A 26,528-nucleotide genomic window follows, 5' to 3' on the forward strand; every position below is an offset into this window, starting at 1 on the left:
AGACATGCGCAATGTAAACGGAATACGAAACAGGGTTATTTGTTATGCTTTGAGGGATTGATTACACATCATATGAAAAAGACATTACTTTGTTTATAGGAGGACCGGAGTGATTGCTGTCGAAATACAGAACTGTGGTAATAATAATTTCCAAAGTACGTATAAAGTTTTGTTTTGTTTATTCTGTGATGAAGATTCAGTAATATGATATATAAATTTATATATCAATTGACAGTATTAAACAGAAAACTCAAACAGGTTTGTAATATGTGAGAAAAAGGTTTAATGTTTAACATTGTATTAGCATAGTATTGAAGTGCAAGTGTCTACCACACGTGCCGTAATCCTTCCTTAAAATAAGTTTATTTTGTTTTTCTTACTCTTTAAATTTTGCAAATTCAAAAGGAAACGATAAACACCACATTTCTTCTTCACATTTTTTTTGATGTGTCTATATTTGCTCCAGCGTATGTCGTGAAAGTTTGCTCGATCAGTTAAACCGATTTCATTTCGATTTCCGTGTTCTTCAAACTTTCTGTATTTCAGTAATACATTACACGTATATTGTATTTCTGTACACTACGAAATGAATATATATGAAAAAAGATCTGACTTTTTATATCAAAGGCTCTGTCAAAATTATCATACAATTTTATCTGTTGATTTATATTTTTACAACGAGCTAAAGTGACATTATGCACTTTCAAGGGTATGTATTAATTGAAAAAATGAAAGTCAATGTAGCTTCACAATTCCATTTTTTTTATTTTACTTTACAAAAACTACAAATAAATCATATAGCCCAATGCAATATATTGCCCAATACACATATACATTGCAATTTGTCTGTTATGATTAATTAATAAATGGAATGGGGCAGTTTTTTTATAGTTAAGGTAGATTTATATTTTATTTTAAACATATTTCAATATCAACAGTCGGTCAATTACCGTTAAATTTAAACTTTGATTTTTTTTAATTTAGCTCAACTAGATGAGCATAGTGTCAATATATTAAGCCTGTGTAAATATAAACTCTGATAACAAACGTTTTATGATCATGCGAGAAAGGCACTCTTCTGTATAGTGAATGAACTGGTGTGTTTTGTTTCGTTGTAAATAATGATCAAAGTCATTCACCCGGCCGAGTCATTTACCAAATTCGGTAAGGCTGAACAGTGCGTGTACAAGGCTGTCAAAACATGTTATTATAATTCAACATTTGTTCATATTTATTTTTATAGCGTTTACACTTTTTATTGCGGTTTCTTAAAGATATTTCAGTAAATACAATTTAGTTTGTTTTTCTCAGTGGCTAATCCGACATTTGTTTTATTTTTGTGATATCTAAAAATTAGTGATTCATACAAAGTAGTAAGCTTTTTTTAGAAATCTTAAATTTTGCGGTCTAATTACTGGACTTAAAACTTATTAAATACATCTATAGTGGTATAGTTATATAAGTTGTCGATAGCTAAAATCATAAGCAATTACTATTTACAGAGTACGGAAGCCCTGGAGGGACATTTATTATTTAAAAATTATTACTTATTTTCTATTCTTTATAACTTATCACTTATTATTTACAGATTATTACTTATATATAGTATTGAACCGCGCCATGTTTGGCAGGAAAAAACTCTGTTTACATCAAGACAATTACCGGAAAAGATGAAGGAGAACCGAAAGAACATCATTTATTTAAGGTCATACATTACGAAAGCCCTAGATAGAAAATTATTATTTATAACTTATTATTTATTATTTATTACTTAATATGTTTAATATAATTATCAATTATAATAAATTACCGTTACTTATTATTTATAATTTATTATTTATAACTTATTATTTATAACTTATTATTTATCACTTATTACTTATTTCAATCGAATATATCATTTAAAATCTGTGTATGTTGTAGTCTGATTATATAATGTATGCAATAAATATGTTAAATGGAAGTCACGTGATCAATGGAGTAACACGTATTTTTCTTGCTCGTGCAATCATTGAAATTATATGGAAATTATATTGATCTAATAGTTCAAAAGTGGATTTACATATCATAAATGCTTGAATTTCGATATACTGGATTTATGTGATTATCATATATGGGAGGAAAAAAGAAAAATAAACGTAAAAAGAGTGACGATAGTATTTAAAAACTTTATCCCGATATTTAGACAACGAATAATTGATTGTTTTATACAGGGGTGGCATGTATCTAAAGAAACGAGTTCTGTATTGGAATTATATAATGTGTGTAAAATTAGTTTTTGTTACGAAAATTATTTAGATATATTGCCTGATCATTTGAGACGACTTATTACTAGATTAAGAACTTCTGCACACAGCTTAAGAATACAAACTGGTAGATATGCCAGAAATAGAATACAAAGAAATGAACGGTATTGTCAATGTTGTTCTTTAAGAGACTTAGAAGATGAATTTCATTTTGTTCTTAAATGTCCATGTTATACAAGTATTCGTACCCTTTATATTAAAAGATATTATTTTGTTAACCCAAGTATGTACAAATTTATTGCATTGCTGCAAAGTATTAATAGAAATGAGCTATGTAAATTAGCACTATATTACAAAAATGCTATGACTATTAGAACTACAGTGTTAAATAATGTTCAATGATAGATAAAAATTTAGTTTATTAAAAATAAAGTTTAATGATAGATTAAAAATTAGTTTTGGTATTGATTTTTCTTCTTAAATATGTTCATCCTCACTTAACTGAGGCTTAATAACAAATATCTGAACAATGACAATTGTTACAATTACAATTATTAATCTCTTTATATTATTTATTTTATTAATTTCTTTATATTGATTGCACTGAAAATTACATGTTACTCAAATATTATTATGTTATGTATATGATGATGTACTATGTACAAATCAGAAATAAAAGATCTGTTCTGTTCTGTTCTGTTAAAACAAAATGCCTCTTAAATTATTATGTAACTAAGATATTTTCGACTGAAATGAGAAGTAAATTGATAAATAGAAAGTTATTAAAAATAAGTAATAGATAATAATTGATAATTAGGTTAAACATATTAAGTAATAAATAATAAGTAATAAATAATAATCTTCCTTCCAAGGCTTCCATATTATATGACCTTCTATAAATGATGTTCTCCTTCATCTTTTCCAGTCTTGATGTAAATAGTTTTTTGCCCTGGAGGGACATTTATTATTTAAAACTTATGACTTATTGCCTATTATTTATAATCTATCACTTATTATTTACAGATTATTACTATATTTAGTATTGAAACGCGCCTTGTTTTGCAGGAAAAATCTCTGTTTACATTAAGCGAAAAAGATGAAGTAGAACATTATTTATAGAAGATCATATAATACGGAAGCCCTGGCAGGAAAATTATTAGCTATTACTTATTATTTATTACTTAATATGTTTAACATAATTATAAATTATAATATATTACTTATTATTTATTACTTATTATATATCACTTATAACTTATTAAAGTCAAATATTTCTTAGTTATATATTAATTTAAGAAGTATTTAGTTTAAACATATTTATTGCACACATTATATATCAGACTACAGCATACACATATTTTAAATGATATATTCGACTGATAGTTCCTCATCTAAACCCCCATTTCTTTCTTTAAAACATTAAAAACGTGTATTATTATTTTTTATTTCTGTTTAATAATACTGCATTTTCTCTCAAGACTTTACAACCGGAACATATATATTGTAAAATATTATTTTGTAAACCCCTTATGTATTTTATTAATACCTGGGTGAATAAAGATATTTGAACTGAATTGAATTGACAAATAATAAGTTATAAATAATAAGTAATATATTATCATTGATAATTATGTTAAACATATTAAGTAATAAATAATAAGTAATAAATAATTATTTTCCTTCCATGGCTTCCGTATTATATGACCTTTTTAAATAATGTTCTACTTCATCTTTTTCGCTAATTGTCTTAATGTTAACAGAGTTTTTCCTGCCAAACAACGCGCGTTTCAATACTAAATATAAGTAAACATCTGTAAATAATAAGTAATAAGTTATAAATAATAGGTAATAAGTAATAATTTTTAAATAATAAATGTCCCTTCAGGGCTTCCGTAACCTATATGTCTTTATTTCAAAATCAAATATTTCTTTTAACAAAAGAAGTCTAAGAGTATAATATATTAAGCGAAATTATTGTGATAGATCATCCATCTCTTAAATCAACAAACATGAAATTACGGAAGCCCTGGAGGGACATTTATTATTTAAAAATTATTACTTATTACCTATTACTTATAACTTATCACTTATTATTTACAGATAATTACTTATATTTATTATTGAAACGCGCCATGTTTGGCAGGAAAACTCTGTTAACATCAAGACAATTAGCGAAAACATCATTTATAGAAGGTCATATAATACTACGGAAGCCATGGAGGGACATTTATTATTTAAAAATTATTACTTATTACCAATTTTTATAACTTATCACTTATTATTTACAAATTATTACTTATTTTAGTATTGAGCCTTCCAATGTTTGACAGGAAAAATCAAGACTATTAGCGAAAAAGATGAAGGAGAACATCATATAAAGAAGGTCATATAAATCGGAAGCCATGGAAGGAATATTATTGTTTATTACTTATTATTTATTACTTAATTTGTTTAGCATAAATATATTAATAATTATTTATATCTTATTATTTATCACTTATTACTTATTTCAGTCGAATATATCATTTAAAATATGTGTATGTTGTAGTCTGATTATATAATGTCTGTAAAAAATATGTTTAAACTATAAAAACTTCTTAAGTTATTATGTAACTAAGATATAGTCGACTGAAAAAGTAGTAAATTAATGAATAATTGTAAGTTATAAATAATAAGTAATAGATTATAATTGATAATAATGTTAAACATATTAAGCAATAAATAATAAGTAATAAGTAAAAAATAATAAGTAATAAATAATAATGTTCCTTCCAGGGCTTCCGTATTATATGATTTTCTATAAATGATAGTCTCAATCATCTTTTTCGCTTGTCTTGTTGTAAACGGAGTTTATTCGTGTCAAACATGGCGCGGTTCAATACTAAATATGAAAAATAATCTGTAAATAATAAGTGATAAGTTATAAAAAATAAGTAATAAGTAATAATATTTAAATAATAAATGTCCCTCCAGGGCTTCCGTATAATACGGAAGCCCCGGAAGGAAAATTACTATTTATAACTTTGAAGGAAAATTATTATTTATTACTTATTATCTATTACTTAATATGTTTAAAATATAATTATCAATTTTAATATATTACTTATTAGTTATATTTTATTATTTATCACTTAGTACTTATTTCAGTCGAATATATCATTTAAAATCTGTGTATGTTGTAGTCTGATTATATAATGTATGCAATAAATATGTATAAACTAAATAATTCTTAAATTATTATGTACATGTATCTAAGAAATATTCGACAGAAATAAATAATAAGTGATAAATAAATAGTTATAAATAGCAAGTAATATATTATAATTGATAATTATGTTAGACATATTTATTAATATAAAATAAGTTATAAATAATAATGTTCCTTCCAGGGCTTCCGTATTATATGACCTTCTTTAAATGATGTTTTACTTCATTTTTTTCACTAATTGTCTTGATGTAAACAGAATTTTTTTCCTGCCAAACATGGCGCGTTTCAATACTAAATATAGTAATAATCTGTAAATAATAAATGATAAGTTATAAATAATAGGTAATAAGTTATAAGTTTTAAATAATAAATGTCTCTCCAGGGCTCCCGTACAAACACGGCAAAAAGGTCATATGTTGCAGAGCCGGTTTGATTGAGCCCGTTCATGTCTTAAATAATAAGTTAAAGTTATAAATCTAAAGTAATAACTCTTAAGTTATAGGTTTCAAGTAATAGTAGTTTTCAAGTTTGTAACACCTATACTTTATCTTTTTTAACAATAATTTTAGCCTATCCTTATGGTGGCATATTTCTGTCACCAGAAAACCATATAACTAACTAGTTAATTAGGAGGATAACTAGTTACGTAACTAGTGAATATTTTCAATAAATAAAGATCATAATCGGAAATAAATGCATGTAAGTGCCTATAACTTCCATCCTTTTATTAACAGCTTAATATTCAGTGGTTAACTAGTAACGTTACTAGTTTACTTTATAATTAACTAGTTAGTTAAGTTATTAACTAGTTACATAACTTATTAACCAGTTAGCGATATTTTGCATAAGTGGTAAGTGGTTAACTAGTAACATAACTAGTTAACTACATAATAGACTAGTAATTTAAGTGATTAAATAGTAAGGTAACTAGTTAACCAGTTATCACTTATCTTTAATAGCATTGTTTTGCTCCATTTCATTGATACTCAGTCACTTTTTAGTCATTTCAGACATTAGACAAAGCCTTTGAGTCTATTAATAGATAGACTGGTTAACTAGTTACGTAACTAGTTTATCACTTAAATAACTAGTAAGTTATGTAGTTAACTAGTTACGTTACTAGTCGTAAATAGTCGTTTTAAGACAATGACTTTGATTGTTTTATATTAACAGTAAAAGAAAAAATCAAAAAGTCAAGTGTCAAGATTTCATTTAAGATCAAAGTCATAATGATTATGTTTTTTTTTATTTTGAACTAAATGAGTATGTTGTAAGCAATAAATGGTTAACACAGTTAACATATATATTTGCAGGGAGCCTAAAGGTGCAGATCAAGGGCAATATGGCAGAAAATGTAAGACAATTTACTAACATTTTGTATGGTGATTACGGCTAAAAAACTAAAGCTAATTTAAAAGCTATTCAGAGATATTACATATTTAATTGTCCCATATGAATGCAAGTAATCCATTTAATTTTATCTTCTGTTTTACCGATTTTTTTTAATCTTTGGAAAATAAAAGACTTATAAGTGAAAAATAGATACTTATAAGAGATAAAACATAGTGATTAAATACACAAAACACTCAAAGAAAATAGCACCCATACATAAATATAATATCTCGTTAAACAAAGCACATGAAATCTACACACGAGGTGACCTCTGACGAGTTACTTGCCGGCTGTTCAAAGAATCTGTCAATTTTTGATGTTTACACACATGTAGTTGCTGCTGCTTAATCCGAATAAACAAGATGCAGAAACTCAATTGACTTTCGCTTATTTTTATAGATGAAGAGGTAGTTTTTTTTTCAAAAACAGATTAAACATGTTAAATTTCTGCAAAAAACAAACAGTTTTGTCGGATAATTATCGTGTCAATTATTGACATTTCATTAATCGTCAGTGAATTTTAATTTGTTTTTGAGAAAACCCTTATTGATTTTTATGGTCCCCAAAGGGAGAGCATATAGTCGCCACCTTGCCCGTCTGTCCATCTGTCCGTCCGTTGTTTGTCCGAGGTATAACCTTAATACCCTTGAACAGAATTTTTCTTAAACTGCACACAGTGGTAGAGCCCATTGCGGAGTCAAAATAAATAAAAAAAAAAAAAACAACAAAAAACATAACTCTATTTTGACCCGTCTGAATTATCTCCACTTTTAGTACAATCTTGTCCGAAGAATAACTTGAAAGTCCTTGGAGATTATTTATTTAAACTGCACACAGGGGTAGAGGATTTAATCGGTAAACATTGTAAATAAGATGTTGCAATCTGTATATGTCTTAATGTGTTACCTTCGGTAATTAAAGTTATTATTATTATTATTATTATAATTATTATTATTATTATTATTATTTCACTTTACATTTTAATATGTTTATTAACAGTAAAATGTGCCCACTTTATGACTTTGCCTGTATGTTTCTGCTTTGCACATGTGCCTTTGGCTCCTGCTTCAAGGAGCATATATCGGTTTTACCGATCGTCTTGTTTTTAAATCTTAAAAAGTCGGTAGTGATTATATCACTTTATCACAATCTAGAGTAAATTATTGATAAGAAACAAAAGATGTAAGCACCTTGCAGATGTTAATAATAATATACATAAGCACGCATGTGTAGTGATGTTAAAACATAGGAATAGTTATGTTAAAAGTGGTCAAATCTTATTATTAAAACAGTATGGAACAAGTGGAATAAGCCACAACAACTTGCATGTCTTAAATTTGTAAGTTGGAGTTTCATTCAGAAAAGTATGTCTCGATTAACCTATGTCTACTTTTGCAAAGAATTTAGTTCAGATGAGGTGAGATCCCCTTTCAGTCTGTAACAGAGCGGTATGAACATTTTAATATATCCCAGCAAGTGTATCTGTTCTGCTCTTACTTCATTGAAGGCGAGTATAATGGTTCATATATCTGCCCAATTCTCATACTAAAGAAGAAAAATATGTTGTTTAGAAAATAAAGCATGTATAAATTTCTTAGTTGCACATGTATAAGAGTCTATAATTCTGTATTTTTCCTAATATCTTTAAAGGAGTATCAATTTAAGGTATGAGCCCCCCCCCCCCCCTAATGGGCACTATAAGGAACTATAAAATTGACAACATAGGTCAGTTATATACCTTTTAAGACACAAGAATGCAAGATTTAAACAAAGTTTACCGTATGGTTTACGAGCTATGAAAATTTTTCTAAAGTAAAACTTGGCTATAAGAAGGGCTCTTTTTCAGAAATGAGAAACTCTAATTAGTCTATGATATAATCATTATGAAATAATCTTTTCCTCTAGAAAATATTTAAGAAACAAAGAATAGCATTCAGCTAACAAATGACCCAGCAAAATTATTGTTTCTATTCAAAATGTTTGAAATATGTATAAATGTTACCCTACCCCACCCATTTTAAGTAGTTGTTTGATCATTTTTCTACTTTGAGGGCCTTATTCAAAATATCCCTTAAGGTTTACTCAAATCAGGGGCTGTTTTCAAAGTTTGCATAAATTTTCTTACAAGTATATTGGATGTAAAATACTTTTACAGTCTAGTTTTTATTTTATTAGACTTTGAAAATATCAGGTGCCATATTTGTTAATAAATTTGGCACAATTAAGCTAATAAATACCAATAATAATTTTATAATTAAAATGAAACACTTTTTTCTTATCAAGAGTGATCTGAGAGACACAAATAATGTTAAAAAAAAAAAAGTCGCCTCTTTTGGGGCTTGAACCCACGCCCCTCAGTTTCAATGCAGTTGACAGTAGATCTAGCCTACTTGAATACTCTTCAAAGTGGAGGTAATGCATTAGGTGTGTCATACCATAAGACATCAATGATTGTGTTTGATACAACATTTCAAATATACATATTAATAATTTGATGATTTAATGCTTTAATCATGTACATATGTATGCAAATTCTTATTCATAAACTTTCAAGCAACTTTGATTCGATCACTTTTGTATAAGTTGTAAGTGATTAATATCAAATTAACTAAAGAATTTTCTAAACTTAAATCTACTGACATAGTTTCTGCTGGTATTATGTCTTTTAGTAGACAATTAAATTTTATTACTTTTATAATGTTATTTTTAGGCAATAATATGTTTTCATGATACAAATATTAAAATAATATTCGTTTATATGTGCTACGAAGTTACCAGCAAAGAGAAAAACAATCTCTCAATTTATTTTAAGACCAGCTATATATTGTTTATATGGTCTTTATATCTTTGTTTTTATGTATGTATGTATGTATGTATGTATGTATATATGTATGTATGTATGTATGTATGTATGTATGTATGTATGTATGTATGTATGTATGTGGGTGCGTGCGTGCGTGCGTGTATGTATGTATGAGACGATAATGAAAAATATAAGCAATATTGATTAAGTCCATTGATTTCAAATTTTTAGATTTTGTATAAACAAGGCAGATGTACTAACTTTATGTTATACATTTACCTCTATATTTTCAGGATGATTTAATTACGGAAATGAATCAATTATGTCACTGTCTTGAACAAGCTATCGAAGAAGCTGTAAGTCTATGTTTACAATTATTGTTTATACCGGTATTTGATATATAATTATTTGCATTTCAATATCAATAGTTTTATTTAAGTGTTTTCTTCCTTTATTGATGAAGTAAATATACCTTCATCATGACTTATTCAATGTTAAACTGACGTGTTGGCAAAGGTATGAACAGAAAATTAAATCAATTTTTATGTCTATAGATGCACACTGACCGTTATGTTGGGAACATTTACTTTAAATTTGTAATGATGTCTCTCAGTTAAATCAAGTCTATTTTCTGCTTTTATGTTGAAAAACATGCATATAATTTTCTATTTCGTAGATCTCTTGTTAAAGCTGATTACAAGAACCATAGTTGTTTCTTAATGAAAATTATAATGACAACATTTTTCAGAGGTAGTAAACTCCATAAAGAGGACAAAACGTTATTCAAATAATCCTTATTTACAGCCGAATTTTAATTACAGATGTGTCAAACCTAAATTTTGATTTGATTTTGAGCATGACAAAGTGTAAACAACTTAAACGTATGTTGCGCAAGTCACCATAAAAGGAACAATTGTAAGAGAAAAACTTTAACATTAAAAGGTGTTGTCAGATATTTGAAAAACGTTCCTTCCTTATCTAGCATACAAAGACAAACTTCGTGCAAAACAATATATCATATATACTACTATGTGGATTTTGGATTTCAATCTTTCAAATATTGTTAATTTTAGAACGAAAATGCCTTGACTTTGAAAACGGAAGACGGAATCAAAATCCTCCAATGTATCAAGGTAAAGGGTTTTCTTTTGATTGTTTTTTGATATGACAACAATGTGAAATTAATCTTTCTTGTTGTTTGTGTCAATATGCTTTTTTATGGATGTATGTTGACCTGGTTTGGCAAAAAAAGCCAAAACACTTTACATCATAGTTTTATTTTTATTTTGGTTACTTAAATTAACAAGAAAATTACTTTGTGTTTAGGCAACCACCATGTGTGTATTATGTTTTGGTCACTTGTCATATGAACATGATAACGCATGACTATCATCTTTTTTCTTATTTTATTCTGCTTGCAAGTCTTGTTTGGGAAATTCATATTGATTAAACACGTTCCATATTAATAAATGCATGCCTATACTATTTGATAAAAATTATAATAATATTCTTTAATACCTCAGTATGTGCTTATTATTTAAATATGTGTTATTCAAGTCAATAATATATCATTTAGAAATCAATAGAGAAACTCGATCAGGGCCAACCAAGCGAAACAAATAACGTATGAGTATCATCTTTTTTCTTATTTAATTCTACTTGCAAATCTTGTTTTGGAAATTCATGTTGATTAAACACATTTCAAATTAAATAAATGCATGCCTATACTATTTGATAAAAATTATAATGATATTCGTAAATACCTCAGTATATGCTTATTGTTTAAATATTTTTTATTCATGTCAATCAAATATCATTTAGAAATCAAGAGAGAAACTCGATCAGGGACAACCAAGCGAAAAAAATAACGTATGAGTATCATCTTTTTATTATTTAATTCTGCTTGCAAGTCTTGTTTGGGAAATTCATATTGATTAAACACATTCCATATTAATAAATGCATGCCTATACTATTTGATAAAAAATATAATTATATTCGTAAATACCTCAGTATATGCTTATTGTTTAAATATTTGTTATTCACGTCAATCATATATCATTTAGAAATCAAGAGAGAAACTCGATCAGGGACAACCAAGCGAAACAAATAACGTATGAGTATCATCTTTTTGTCTTATTTTATTCTGCTTGCAAAATTTTGTTTGGGAAATTCATCTTGATTAAACACATTCCATATTAATAAATGCATGCCTATACTATTTGATAAAATTATAATGATTTTCGTAAATACCTCAGTATATGCTTGTTATTTAATTATGTGTTATTCATGTCAATCAAATATCATTTAGAAATCAAGAGAGGAACTCGCTCAGGGACAACCAAGCGAAACAAATAACGTATGAGTATCATCTTTTTTCTTATTTAATTCTTCTTGCAAGTCTTGTTTGTGAAATTCATATTGATTAAACACATTCCATATTAATAAATGCATGCCTATACTATTTGATAAACATTATAATAATATTCTTTAATACCTCAGTATGTGCTTATTATTTAATTATGTGTTATTCACGTCAATCGTATATCATTTAGAAATCAAGAGAGAAACTCGATCAGGGACAACCAAGAGAAACAAATAACGTATGAATATCATCTTTTTTCTTATTTAATTCTACTTGCAAGTCTTGTTTTGGAAATTCATGTTGATTAAACACATTTCAAATTAAATAAATGCATGCCTATACTATTGTATAAAAATTACAATGATATTCGTCGATACCTCAGTATATGCTTTATTTAAATATTTGTTATTCACGTCAATCCTATATCATTTAGAAATCAAGAGAGAAACTAGATCAGGGACAACCAAGGGACACAAATAACGTATGAGTATCATCTTTTTTCTTATTTAATTCTTCTTGCAAGTCTTTTTTTGGAAATTCATGTTGATTAAACACATTCATATTAAACAAATGCATGCCTATACTATTTGATAAAAATTATAATGATATTCGTAAATACCTCAGTATATGCTTATTATTTAATTATGTGTTATTCATGTCAATCAAATATCATTTAGAAATCAATAGAGAAACTCGATCAGGGACAACCAAGCGAAACAAATGACGTATGTGTATCATCTTTTTTCTTATTTAATTCTGCTTGCAAGTCTTGTTTGGGAAATTCATATTGATTAAACACATTCTATATTAATAAATGTATGCCTTAAGTATTTGATAAAAATTATAATGATTTTTGTAAATACCTCAGTATATGCTTATTATTTAAATATTTGTTATTCATGTCAATCAAATATCATTTAGAAATCAAGAGAGAAACCCGATCAGGGACAACCAAGCGAAACAAAGAAAAGTAAGCTACATGGTAAAAAATCTTTTTTTGTTTACAAGATATTATAAACTAAAACTTGAAATATATTGAATTAAATAACACAGAACTTATGCCTAATATCATTTCTCAAAGGCTTGTTTTTAAATAGTATACTCTTAATTTATGCTAGTCTTTTAAAAGAAATTAAATTTCTACAGCTATATATGTAAATTTCTACTTAGTTTATCCAACATATTGATTTGAATTTTGGAAATGATTAAATGGATACTCAGGCATAGTAATGTCAAAAATATTAAAATTGTTTTATATACTCAATTCACCATGTAATGAAATTTTTAAAGTTCCAAATTTTATATATTTTCGATTTGAAGCGAAAAAAATCTATATATATGTTAAACGAATTTTAGGCGCCGACAAAGTCATCGAGCAGTTTAAAAAATGTCATATGACTTGAACAAACCCTTGAAGTTACAACAACTGACTGTCAGATATTTTTTTCAGGACATTTACATAATAATAAATTCAAAACTCAAAATGATGAAATAAACATTTTGCCAGTGTCTACCTTTTAAATGAAATGTGTATTCGCGGAACCAATTTTAAAAGGTCATATCTTTTTTCAAGTGATAAATTATTCTCAGTAAAAGTGTTTATTTGACTTTGCTTGTATAATTACTTATTCATACATTGTATAACGTTGTCAACGAATTAAGAAACACGCACCGCACATGTTTTGTTGAATATCTAAGATTTTTTTCTGTTTTCATTTTGACCGCATTTATTACAAGCTTGGTGATTTTGTGTTATAGCATGCCCCGCAAGAAGAACAAAATAAAGTTCAATCAATTGTAAAATCAAAGAAGTTTCAGTCAACATTGGCAAACGTGTTGTAAAAATTCGTCACCGTCATACGAGTTAAAAAACAAATTTCTTATTGCGAAAGAAATAAGTAAAGTATGCTCAAGGTATTGATAGGGACTAGTAGTTGAGAAATTACTTAGTAACTTTAAAAAAAACACTTTAAAAGAAAAATGAAATATCTTTGCAAAACAAAAATAAGAATCGAGCTCAAAAGTCTTTCGATTACTATGTGTCCTATTATAAGAGTACAGTAGTTTTACTGATATACACTTGAGGACCATCATCGATTGGTGACAATCTCATTTTTTGATCTAAACCTAATGATTTTGTAAATTGAGTGAACTTGTGGACAGTAAAATCAGTATATTTAGTTTTTCGTTAACAAATGGTTAAATGTCAGAAATAACAACATAAATAATAATATTCCTAACAACTAAACACATTTCAAATACTTTTAGTTTAATCTGAAAAAGAGAACAGAATAAGCCATACGGTTCAGCCAGAACAACATTCCATTAACACAAGAAACAATAAAACAAATACTCATAACTAAGTGTAAAAGACAAGCTAATGATAATTTTCTAATTAATTTCAGAACCGCGCGGGAAGACGAAAGATATTTATGTCTTTATATCTCGTACTCAAGGCAAATTTGTCCAAGAAATTGCAAAAGAATTCTCCAATCTGTTGTTGAAAATGTCCATACACAGTACATCTTTTACCGGGAAAAAGCAGCTTAAAGACGATTCCAAACTCATTGCTCTTTGTCCTATTGTCTCTAGACTAGAGTCGGACATTGAACATGTGCTTAAAGAATTACCAAAATTTTCATGTGAGTGAAATCCTCTTTGTTTTTTTTAATTGTTTTTTAAGATAATTCTTAAAATGATACCAACAAGGTTTCAAGAATGCAATTTCATTATCCATTTGATAATAATTAAAGCTAGAAATTATTTTAAATGTTTTAACAGCGTACGCTGCAATTTGAATCACATTATGATGTTAAAACTAAAAACGAACTCTATCACAAAATGTAATGCAAAACATATTTAAATAAAGTCCAAACATATTGTATTTATATCCGTAAAATATATTAACTCAAAATTGATAAGAAATAACATGAAAATGCACAACAGTCTCAAGAAAAGTATATTCATACAAAATCGGGCAAATATAATGAGCATCTTGAGCAAAAAGTTCGTGTTAAAAATAAGATTAAAAAACATCGCTATCTTAACGATTGTAATAGCGCACTAAAAGGTTAATCAGTTTAGAACAAAGACATTTCATAAGTACGGAAGCCCTGGAGGGACATTTATTATTTTAAAGTTATTACTTATTACCTACTTTTTATAACTTTTTTATCACTTATTATTTACAGATTATTTTTCATATTTAGTATTGAACCGCGCCATGTTAGACAGGAAAGAAATCCGTTTACATCAAGACAAGCGAAAAAGATGAAGGAGAATATCATTTTAATACGGAAGCCCCGAATATATCTTAGTTACAAAATAACTTGAAGTATTTATAGTATAAACATATTTATTACAGATATTATATAATCAGACTACACTATACACAGATTTTAAATGATATATTCGACTTTAAAAAGTAATAAGTGATAAAAAATAAGTTATAAATAATAAGTAATATATCATAATTGATAATTATGTTAAACATGTTAAGTAAATAATAATAAGTAATAAATCATAATTTTCCTTCCAGGGTTTCTGTATTATATGACCTTTCATAAATGATATTCTACTTCATCTTTTTCGCTCATTGTCTTAATGTAAACAGAGTTTATCCTGCCAAACATGGCGCGTTTCAATACTAAATACATGTATAAGTAGTAATCTGTAAATAATAAGTAATAAGTTATAAATCATTTAAGCCTAATAGTGTTTATATGGATGTTTCTGGTCAGCCGTACAGTTCTAATTTAATAGATGATTAGTTATATTTAGTTATGAAAATATATTATAATTAAGCCAAACATTGTTGAAAAGATAGCAAACTTTATATGGATGTTCCTGGTCAACCGTACAGTTCTAATTAAATAGATTATTAGTTATATTTAGTTATGAAAATATCTTATAATTAGCCAAAACATTGTTGAATATAGTGCAATGAGCGTTTTATAACTCGAAATATACAATATGGACAAAACCACATTAATTAACTCCCTTGCGAAATATAACATACATGTATTATATAAAGTTAGCTATCGGTGTCTATTAACGTATGTATAGACAACTTTATTGCTAGTTACACAATCGGTACGATAGTGCTACAATTATTATATATGTTTGTAAAAATGGAAATATAACTCCTGTGCACAGTTAAGAATTGTATTAAGTATATTATTTTGTCTTATGACCCAAGTTAGTCGTAAGGCTTTTCTTAAATTACAACTTTGCTATCGAAATATGTTTTGGAATAGCCAATTGTTAACCTTCCCTTTCGTTTCGTTTAAGGTTAACTGTAGTTTTGGAGTACTATTCCCTTTCAATATAGTATAGTGTGATACTATAGTTGGTAATTTCACTTGTATCTGGATAAAAATGTTTTAAAACGAAATATTACGCTATACTACTGATACAGATGTGTAACCTTATCATAGATGTAATACGTTATATAACTCGTAATATACAATATGGACAAGACTACATTAATTAGCTACCTTGCGAAATCTAATATAGTATATATAGTTAGATATCATGTATAGATAACTTTATTGCAAGTGACACACTAATGTATGTGAAATTCAACATGTTCGTAACTCAATATTAAACTATGTAATATATGTTAAACTGATTATGTCAAATCATATACTGAAGGAAACAAATATATTAAACTGTTCACCTTCAAGAAATTTGCAGACTATCCATTGATTTTGTGATTGTATATATGTATGTATGAATGAATGTACTTTGTATACGTCAAAATAAACTTTCTGTTCTGTTCTGTTTTTTAACATAAGAGATAGTCATCTTTTGTTGTTTCGGGAATTACATAAAAACATTTGATTGAATATTTCGGATAGTTACATTATTATGTAATTGAGTAAAAAATACTTTTCAAACTAATTTTATTTGTCACAACCTTTTTCAGTATCTGGTAGATTTGCACTGGTAGTTGTCAATATGAAAAGTGAAGATAATCTGCCTCGATTGCCAACTGAAACCAATCTTGATACAGATAAAGCAGTCTATAAGAACATAGAATTTATTGATATGGCTTTTACGCCAGAAAATCAAATGTATGATTGCAACATGAACCGGAAAGCAACAGAGCGTATCCAATCTTTCGTAAACAATACAAGTCAAAAATGACACATTCAAGCGGCATTACATGTCTAATTTATTGACGTTATCAATTATTAGACTGAATTATTAGACTGTCATCTATTAATGAAGTACACAATAAGAACTTGCCTAAAAAACTACCAAAAACAAGACACTGTTAATAACACTGATTTAATATCAAAATCAATTTTTACCATGATATCATCTTTCTCGAAATAAACATTTATGTAATTTATCATTACTTCTATTATATGAATTATTTGTCGTTTGAATTTAGATACCCAATTAGCGTTGCGCTGAATAAATCTTTCAGAAAAGACCTCTCTGTAATAATATAGAAATATTGCTTTTGTTAATGTTATGATCTCGCTGAAGTTCGATTAGTGCTTGTACTTTTATAGTCCATGAATAGGATAAATAAAATCGAAAGTTATATTGTCAATTTTGCTGTTTTACTGATCAGGTATAGTAACATATGAGAAAACGGTATAAACATATTAATGCACGTTATTGATGTGTAAGCTATGTTAATACCCCATCACCTAAACCAATAGAAGAATTGTACTTGTGGTAATAGTGCAAGTGCCTTAGCAAAGGGATTTTGGATGCAAGCCCTATTTCGGTAACACCGTTCTTTTTTCATACATCACCGGCTACTGATAAATCCTCGATGTTGATACGAATTAATGCATCTCAGTTCCAAATGGTGAGCACAAAGATCAAGAAGAACAAAGATTACGATCACAATCATCAACGCAATCCACATTGTTTAAAGATACAATTAGAAAAGAAAATCCTATTCCAAAATAGCATGCCCGGCTTTACAATTATGATGAATATGTGTAAGAAAAAACTTCACAGTTAGAAGTATATGAGAAGACGCGCTTAAGATGTGAGAGAACTTTTAATCGTATAAAAAGGATGTTATGTCTGTCGGGTTACTAATAACTATATCATGGAACAAAAAGAGGAAAAAGGACTTCGGTGTACATGTATATATATTAGCTCCTTAAAAAGGCTGATATTGTGTTGTTGAAAGGAAGAGATTAAAAAACTAATAACTATCACACCTATCTTAACAGATCAATCATTGCCAGAGAATATTTATGCATAAATCCCTACAAGGCACTTACCTTTAAAAGAATTTCAATTTGAATTATCAGATAATTGGATTGAAGTGAGAATTTCACCACAGAATATTCGTAATAATAGAGTTCGTGTGAATCTAGTTATTCAATAGAAAAGAAGGGATCTATCAATTTGGTACATCAATTCTTCCTATATAAATGTTTCATTGTATACACTTCGTTATCGGTATGCAACACAATTATTCTGTAATGTTAATTCCTTGTGTTTAATGTTATCTCTCGGTTTTGTGTGAGGAATATGTAATAAATTTGCTAGAGACAATTTGAAAATAATTAAACAGATGGATTGTTTTATTGATTTTTTGAAATATAATGTCAAAAGCTTTTGCATGTTGCTAGTATTTTATTCAAATCCTCTAAAAACTTGCTAAACCTAACTAATGTATTTAAACCAAATTGAAGGCCATATTGATTTTATCTTATGATAATACCTTGAGATAAATATCATAGATACCTTTTTCATATCTGTTTAATATAGAGGCTATTCGTTGCCAAAAATCCAGCCTTTGAAACTTGACAATGCATACTTCGGTTCTACTAAACAGATTAGTAAAAATCTAATTGTCGATCCGAGAGATACATACTGCACTGGTATTACCTCGATTTGATAAAATGAAAGCTGTTAACATGCAACTTAGATAAATTGCAAAATGTATTTATAAATGTATAACTTCAAATTTGCGACATGTAGAAATGTAAACGATAGAACGTACACAATACGTTTAATGCTGTGCATCATGACGTTGAGAATGTAACTGCATCAACTTGACACACTCAGGTTTACAACACCACATTTTCCATTTACATTCTAACGCGATTAACATTTGTAAACGATTTTGCAACTTCCATATATGGAATTATCACGGAAATAGACGAAAACTAATAGGCGGAGCCAATTTCACGAAAGCAGAATATAAAGAGAGGTAACTCTTGCTGGTACAAAAATATTTCAAATTATAAAGAAACTGTTACATCAATCTTGACTTTGAACATCCTCTGATTTTGTTAAAACGTATTCTAGTACAGGATATTCAAGTAATGCGAAATTGGTTAAGATATAATATAAAAATGTAACAACGTATATACTGATAATGAGCATAATAATATGCAAAAACTAAAGTTGGTGAAATAACATAAGGAAATGTTTCCCATATATAATGACACACACCACTATTCATTGATAACAATGATAGGGTTTTGTGAGCCACGGCAATACTCTTAAGCATATCATTTTTTTACCTTCAGCAAATAATACTATAATGCGATACATGGAAGGCACTTTTGGCAACACGAATAAAGAGAACTGAACAATAAGCCTGTGCCTTCTTTCTTTAAAGGACTATGTTGGATTATAGAAAAACTCATATTTTTTACCAAGTGTATAACCACGAAACAATGCAAAGTTTACTATCGATAATTCCGTTGTATAACCAAAACTTGTGAATTTGTCCCATTTTAATGTTGAAATAACTAGAACTGCCACTATCATGGCGTGAATACCCCCGCATACCACTTTGTCAGAATCAACAGTGGCCATTTAGAACTCAAGGACAACCTCCCTGCCAAATCTGAGGTTACTAAGCCAGTGCATTGCTAAATTATGTATTCTACATGCTTCAAATGTGAAAATGTCAAAATCAATACACTCTGGACGGCCAGACGGCCGGACGGCCGGACGGACAATCTGATTCCAGTATACCCCCCTTACAACTTTGTTGTGCGGGGGTATAAATATTCAGTGTATCCTGGCAACTCTGTTTACCTGCATTGGGAGGTATTTGGAGTCAAAGGATGTGATTTAGCCTTTTATTGTTAAATATATGTAAGCTGGCGTAGGTTAAGGTCTTTTTATGCATTGTGCTGAATCAAAAGCACCTCTAAAATATGTGTATACATGCTGTCATTAGCTGTTACCTAGATTTGCTGTCTAAATTTGCTGTTTATATGATCAAAAACAGAGAACTTCTTTTATTTACATGAAATACTACACAGAATATTTATTAAGTTTTGTAAGTGATGGCTTTCTAAGAGATAAAATAAACAAGGTATACATAAATTGATAATCAACATACATACATTTGGACTCATTTAAATTTTACTTACTGAAAAACAATGGGAAAATATATATGGTAAAAATAAAAAGTTATGTACGAAAGGGTACATACAAGTTTGGTTATAATTTTACTGTTGTTAAAGGTTTTTTTTTTCTTGTCAAGTCATACGCTAGAATTAAGGTTACTTATATAATAGTACTACTAGGAAAGACAACAGTCAGAATTTGGTCTGTATTAGTAATTACTCGTATCAAAATCTTTATCAGATGTTGACTTGAAAATTTGGAAGAGGTAAGGTAGCAACTTAACTGTAAATGTTACTCATTCCTACGCAAATTGGAATACAATCAGTAAAATTTATTTGTCGTTGAATATAGTCTTTTCAATCGTTTTCACTTCCTTGAAAAATATTTAACCTCAGACAGTATGTAACCTGGTGTTTTTTTGGGTTTTTTTTAAGTCTCTTTTTCCAGGAAATGTGGTATCTACAACGTTTTAAAACTTATATGCCTATATTCCTTAAAAGTCCGCTGATGTTGATTGTAGGCAATCATGCAAATGAATTATGTTTAGTAACTAAACACCTGAAAGGTATGATAATCGGAAACCACGCCGCTTTTGTCGCCGATGATAAATACCGAAAATGAGCGGAAAATACGTTTATTTACGATGACTTAGTGGGCGGGAAAATGGGCGGAGCTTATTTTATCTACTATTGAAAAACGTGTAAAGCTGGATTATGCTGATCTGAATCATGATGGTTCGACAATGTAAAGCTAAGAATGCAACTTCTGTTTTGAGTATTCGAACACTTGGTATTGCTACTATCAGTTAATGTTTTGTCGTTTAACAAAATGTATTTTGTTGAAATACATGTTAACAATGTTAAATCGGCAAACTCAATCCAAGTATGCAACATTGGAGTTTACATACAAAGAAATACAATTGTATTTTTCCATTAACAAACTGTTCAACTCAGATCAACAAGGCTGGATTTTTGGCAACGAATAGCCTCCATAGTTTAAAACCTAAAAAATGTTTGAAGTCATTTCATTGTGATGTGGTTAACTTTATGCTTAATGCTTCAAACATAGACTCTTTAATTATATTCACACATCTTCTTTTGAATTTCAAGCATATTTAATGCGTCAAATACTTTTAAAAGGCCGGACATAGAACAGTAAAAATCAAAATGTTGCAAGCACGAAGAATATCTTTATTTATGAACTGATTACGATTTTAGCAGCTTTGAAATAAAAATTTTGAGAATTCTGTAATAACAAAAGTGAGCTGTAATCGTCGTTAGAAAATAAAAGCAATGGCTTTTAAATTGTTAAATTACAAATTATTTTTTCATAAATAAATGCAAAATCTTTTTCTAAATCTTCAGCCGGATTCTTCCGTTAATTTTGTTTTTAAATTAAAAGTTCTGAAGGAGTGTATAATATTTTTCAATTACACGACAGCTTTCAATAGTATTTTGTTAAAGTAAGATCAGTAAAGTGCATTTAATAAAAATTAAAACTATAACTTAAGGTGATTCATATCCCCACCCGCCACCTTAACTATGTGAAAGCCAAATTGAACTTAAACTTTATTTTATGATGTTTCATCTCTGTACAAATAATAACTTCAATTTATTTATCATCATGAGCTAACCATATTTTCGTTAAAAAAGGGAGATAAATAATTACAGAAAATTATTCTCTGAGGACAATTTGAATAAAAAAGGGACAAAATAATGTAAAACGTCCTTTCAGACTTATCAAGCTTAAACACACACAGTTGAACTTTGAAATTGCATTTATATTTCATGTTCATGTAAATATTCACGCTTTAAATTATTGCTTTAACCATTGCTTGATAATGTTAATGACATACGTTTCGAACAATTAAAATATGGAAGAAGGATCAACATGGAAGGGTGACATTCAACAAACGCATCTCACAGCACGGCCCGGCGACACAGGAACACCGGCAAACGCCTTGAAGGAAACCAAACAGGGACAGGACAGGGCACAAGAGCATAATATGGGCGGGGTGTTTATTTACATAAATTAGAATAAAAACATTAGCATTATCTGTAACATGACACTATATGTGTGTTATATGTATGTCTTACTTTGTACATGATCATAGGTGGGGAAATTCTGCAATCTGTCCATTAAAACATGCTCGCAGGGTAACATAGCAAAACCAGTGGATCTGCTTGTTTCAAACCTTTACCTTCTTTCATTTTTTTTCTCTGTTATTACCATTCGTCTGCATTAGATATAGATCTGTAAATAAAAATATTTCCACTAGATAACAGATGTAGTAGAATAGATTTAATTGTTCTTAAAATTAATTACTTTTTATTATTATCTTATGGATACTTAAGAACATATATCTTACTTTACTATAAACGTTACTTGTTCTCGAACTGCTTACACGTCAACACTTTCTTCAGAAGCTTGAATCACCTGTCCGTAGTGTTTTGACTGACCCGAAACTTGTCCAGGTTGCACAGGATTCTCTGTTACATGTATGGGTGTACAGTGTTTATACTTAGAAGGGACACGCGACCTGTAAAAATTCAAGATAAATGCTTAGATTGCAATATCTTACTCATCTTTCAAGTTGCATATTATTCAGACATTTGCGATATCATCTATGGAATTAGTTGTTATATGCTAATAATGAAAGATAAATGGTTCCTTTCAGATTTCAATAGTTTATGTTTATTCTTCTGAAAAATGAACATTTATTTTAAATTCTTAATATGTAACACTTAGCACAGTCGTACTTACAACGTGAATGTCTTTACATCATCTTAATACGCTTTATAATGATCTGCTTGTCTTAGGGGTTTCTAAAGGTTTTGGGCCGAGGAGCACGTAGAAAGATTTGTAGCCCCCGTCTGGATATCCGTCAGTTAAAAATCTTAACTTTCTTGTGCAAGTTTTTAAGATTCCAGAGAAAGCATATACAAAATTAATTTGCTTAAAAGGTAGTAACAGTCGAATTAAAACTCAGTATTTTTTATATGAATATAAAACAAATTCAACCCCAGATATTATGTCCTTAGTTAATGTTTTTACCATTCATTCAAGCAACAAACAGACTGTTTAATCTAAACCGTCTTACAATTATTCATTCTTACCTAAGATTTAACCAGTAGAAATAATTCAAAAGAGAAACAATTCTGCAATTACCATTTTATACGTTTGTACGAGTTATCTCCCAAAGATTGGATACAATGCATTGTCCAATTTTGCAATAGTGGTATTTTTGAGGATATTTGCGTATATTCATATCATATTTTTTATTATAATTATAAGATTTCTATATGCCCAGTTTTTGACAAAAAGTTTAATTTTATCGTCTGCTTATAATGAATTATCTATGATATCGTAATTGGGCCTCAAATAGCATTGAATTTAAATTCCGCACATTAATATTGGACGTATTAATCTAAATCCACGATTGTAAATACGGAAGTGAAACTGTGGACAAGACGATTCAAACGGTAATATTTAACAAATACTTACAATCAGAGACTATTACTTCCTGTTGTTGGTAAAGGCATCGATAACAAATGATCAAAGAAAACAACGTAATCAAGAGTTTACTCGGCCATCCAAATTTGAATGGTGCAAAACAATGCAATGGTTATTGACGTTAGCTATAAATAAACAAGAGGGCCATGATGGCCCTGAAGTCGCTCACCTGTATATAGCCTCCCCCCACCCCTCGGAGCGGGGCCAGTTTAAACCCAAGGGCTTTTATTTGAACAAACTTGGTAGACACCCAATAAAAGATGTTTCATGCTAAACATCTAAGTTCTAGCTCGTTGGGTTTTTTAAAATAAGATTTTTTTTAAATTTTTTCTTTACACATATATTTAAAAACAATGACACCCCTGGGACAGGGCCAGTTTTTACCCCAGGGCTTTTATTTGAACAAACTTTGTAGACATTTACTAGAAGATGTTTCATGCTTAATATCTAAACTCTAGCTATTCAGGTTTTTTCGAAGAAGATTTTTAAGTTTTTACTATACACATTTAAGGAAAATCATTGTCCCCGGGGCGGGGCCAATTTTGACCCCAGGGCTCTTATTTGAACAAACTTGGTAGACATCTATTAGAACATGTTTCATGCTAAATATCTTAGCTCTAGCTCTTTGGGTTCTTTAAAAGAAGATTTTTAAGTTTTTACTATATTCAAATTGGGAAAATCAATGACCCCCTGGGGCGGGGCCAATTTTGACCCCAGGGCTCTTATTTGAACAAACTTGGTAGACACCCATTAGAACATGTTTCATGAAAAATATCTTAATTCTAGCTCTTTGGGTTCTTTAAAAGAAGATTTTTTAAAAGTTTTTACTATATACATATCGGGAAAATCAATGACCCCCTGGGGCGGAGCCAATTTTGACCCCAGGGCTTTTATTTGAACAAACTTGGTAGACACTCACTAGAAGTTGTTTCATGCCAAATATCTAAGCTCTAGCTCTTTGGGTTTTTTAGAAGAAGTTATTTAAAGTTTTTTCTTTTGGTTGCCATGGCAACCAGAGTTCTGCATGGAATCAAATTCTTTGAACAACTTTGTTAAGGCTTCACACAAGGAACATCCCTGTGAAGTTTCATTATGATCTGCCTTATGGTTTCAGAGGAGATGTCGTTTTAAAAGTGTGAACGGACAACGGACGACGGACGACGTATGACGGACGACGGACGACATACGACGGACGAAGAGTGATCCTTATGGCTCACCCTGAGCATATGCTCAGATGAGCTAAAAACGAGAATACTCCGAATTTAAAAATTAAAAATGACTGAAACTGTACTGTAGATTCATTAAGGTGATACTTAAGTATTGTTTTGAGGAATTACATACAATGAATGTTGTCAAAATAACACTTGCCGTGAAAGTAAAGCACGAAATAATTTTTATTATTTAGAATAATAGAAGAGAATAGTATGTTATACGATTCCCTAAATAAATGAACATCAAATTGTACAACAATAAAGGCAGTCTGAAAACAAAGTCAGTTCAAAATGTTCTTACGATTTATTTTGCGAAATGGTGGAAATATAAATTCTATGATTGCCTTAATTTACGAAACTGTTTATGCTTGACCACGGGAGGAATATGAACGTGATTAATAATTTTCCTTTTAAGTCCACTAGATAATATGGAATAGGCTTTAAGGAAGTTTAACAGAGACCGAAAACCATTAAACAAAAAAGTGGATAAAGTGAGGGGGAGGGAGTGGGGCGCTGAAAAAATCCAAAACGTTTGAACCGCACAAGTTGCTAATACATATACTGGTAATTAGATAGTTGAATATCATAATGATATAAAAAAAATCAGGAACTATCCATATTCAGAACATTTACCATTTCAATGATTTAAGCGTAGAATCTACTTTTTTTATATATTTAAGCCATGAAAACTACATTCTATTCAATTGGTTACAGTGTTTAATTGACTTTTTAAAGTTTATTTTAAGAAAAAGGACACCACTTTCACAGTCACAAATTACTTCATTTTCAATCGCAATGGGGGTTATCTCTCCTTGACTAGCACATAACAGAGTGTCTGTCAAAATATCCTACGTGTGTTAAATTATACGACTATATATGAAATTGCCAAAATAAATATATATATTTTACTTTCGAAAATGATTTGTTTCAGGAAACGCAAGCAAATAGCATTTCCTTATAGCAAAAAAGTTTAATGAATATGTTGTAGCAGAAAAGTTAGTTTCCAATGAATTACACGTCTTTTTCACCTTCCTGCATGTTACCTGTCCTTTGTACTACATGTATTTGGTAATTATATAAGACCGAAAATATCATTCACAATCAAAAACAACAACAACCTAACATTTAGATATTGGTTTGATTGTCAATTGATTGTCATACAAACAATGGAACTGTAATAAATTTTGGAAAAAATATCTGTTTAAACTGTCTATCAAAATATTTTTTATTTAACACATTTTGTTTTGCTTTTGGTAATTCATTAAAATCTTAACAATTAAATTTCATTTTAAAAATAATAGTAAAATGTTATTTCAATGATCAAAATAATAACTAAAACCTAATTATAATATCTAAATATTGTACTTCCAACCGAAATTTTTTTGTTCACCTTAAGTAAGTGAAAACTGACAATTGGTTTATTTAATTAGATTTTAAGTTTCG

General features: G+C 28.8%; 1 protein-coding gene across 5 annotated transcripts; it reads left to right on the top strand.

The window, feature by feature from the left end:
* Nucleotides 1-42: 42 nt before the first annotated feature.
* LOC132733079 (uncharacterized) lies at nt 43-18,601 on the top strand. 5 transcript variants are annotated; one of them, XM_060719669.1, is made up of 10 exons: nt 43-155; nt 6,768-6,808; nt 9,943-10,005; nt 10,723-10,782; nt 11,226-11,273; nt 11,471-11,518; nt 11,714-11,761; nt 12,934-12,994; nt 14,418-14,654; nt 16,940-18,601. In XM_060719669.1, the coding sequence occupies exons 2-10, from the start codon at nt 6,797-6,799 to the stop codon at nt 17,158-17,160; spliced, it is 798 nt and encodes a 265-aa protein (XP_060575652.1). In that variant the 5' UTR covers nt 43-155; nt 6,768-6,796; the 3' UTR covers nt 17,161-18,601. The 5 variants fall into 5 exon arrangements, with proteins under 5 accessions (XP_060575652.1, XP_060575653.1, XP_060575654.1 ...); XM_060719670.1 differs by having other exon boundaries at nt 12,934-12,982; XM_060719671.1 differs by lacking the exon at nt 11,714-11,761.
* The last annotated feature ends 7,927 nt before the right edge of the window (nt 18,602-26,528 follow it).

This window comes from Ruditapes philippinarum, unplaced genomic scaffold, assembly GCF_026571515.1.
Source record: "Ruditapes philippinarum isolate M1 unplaced genomic scaffold, ASM2657151v2 ctg1808_1_1_1_1, whole genome shotgun sequence".
Lineage (NCBI taxonomy): Eukaryota > Metazoa > Mollusca > Bivalvia > Venerida > Veneridae > Ruditapes > Ruditapes philippinarum.

Coding starts and splice junctions, on each gene's coding strand:
- LOC132733079 (XM_060719669.1), top strand. Junction 11,274..11,470: donor AACCAAGCGAAACAAATAAC/GTATGAGTATCA, acceptor AATATCATTTAG/AAATCAAGAGAGAAACTCGA. Junction 14,655..16,939: donor AGAATTACCAAAATTTTCAT/GTGAGTGAAATC, acceptor AACCTTTTTCAG/TATCTGGTAGATTTGCACTG.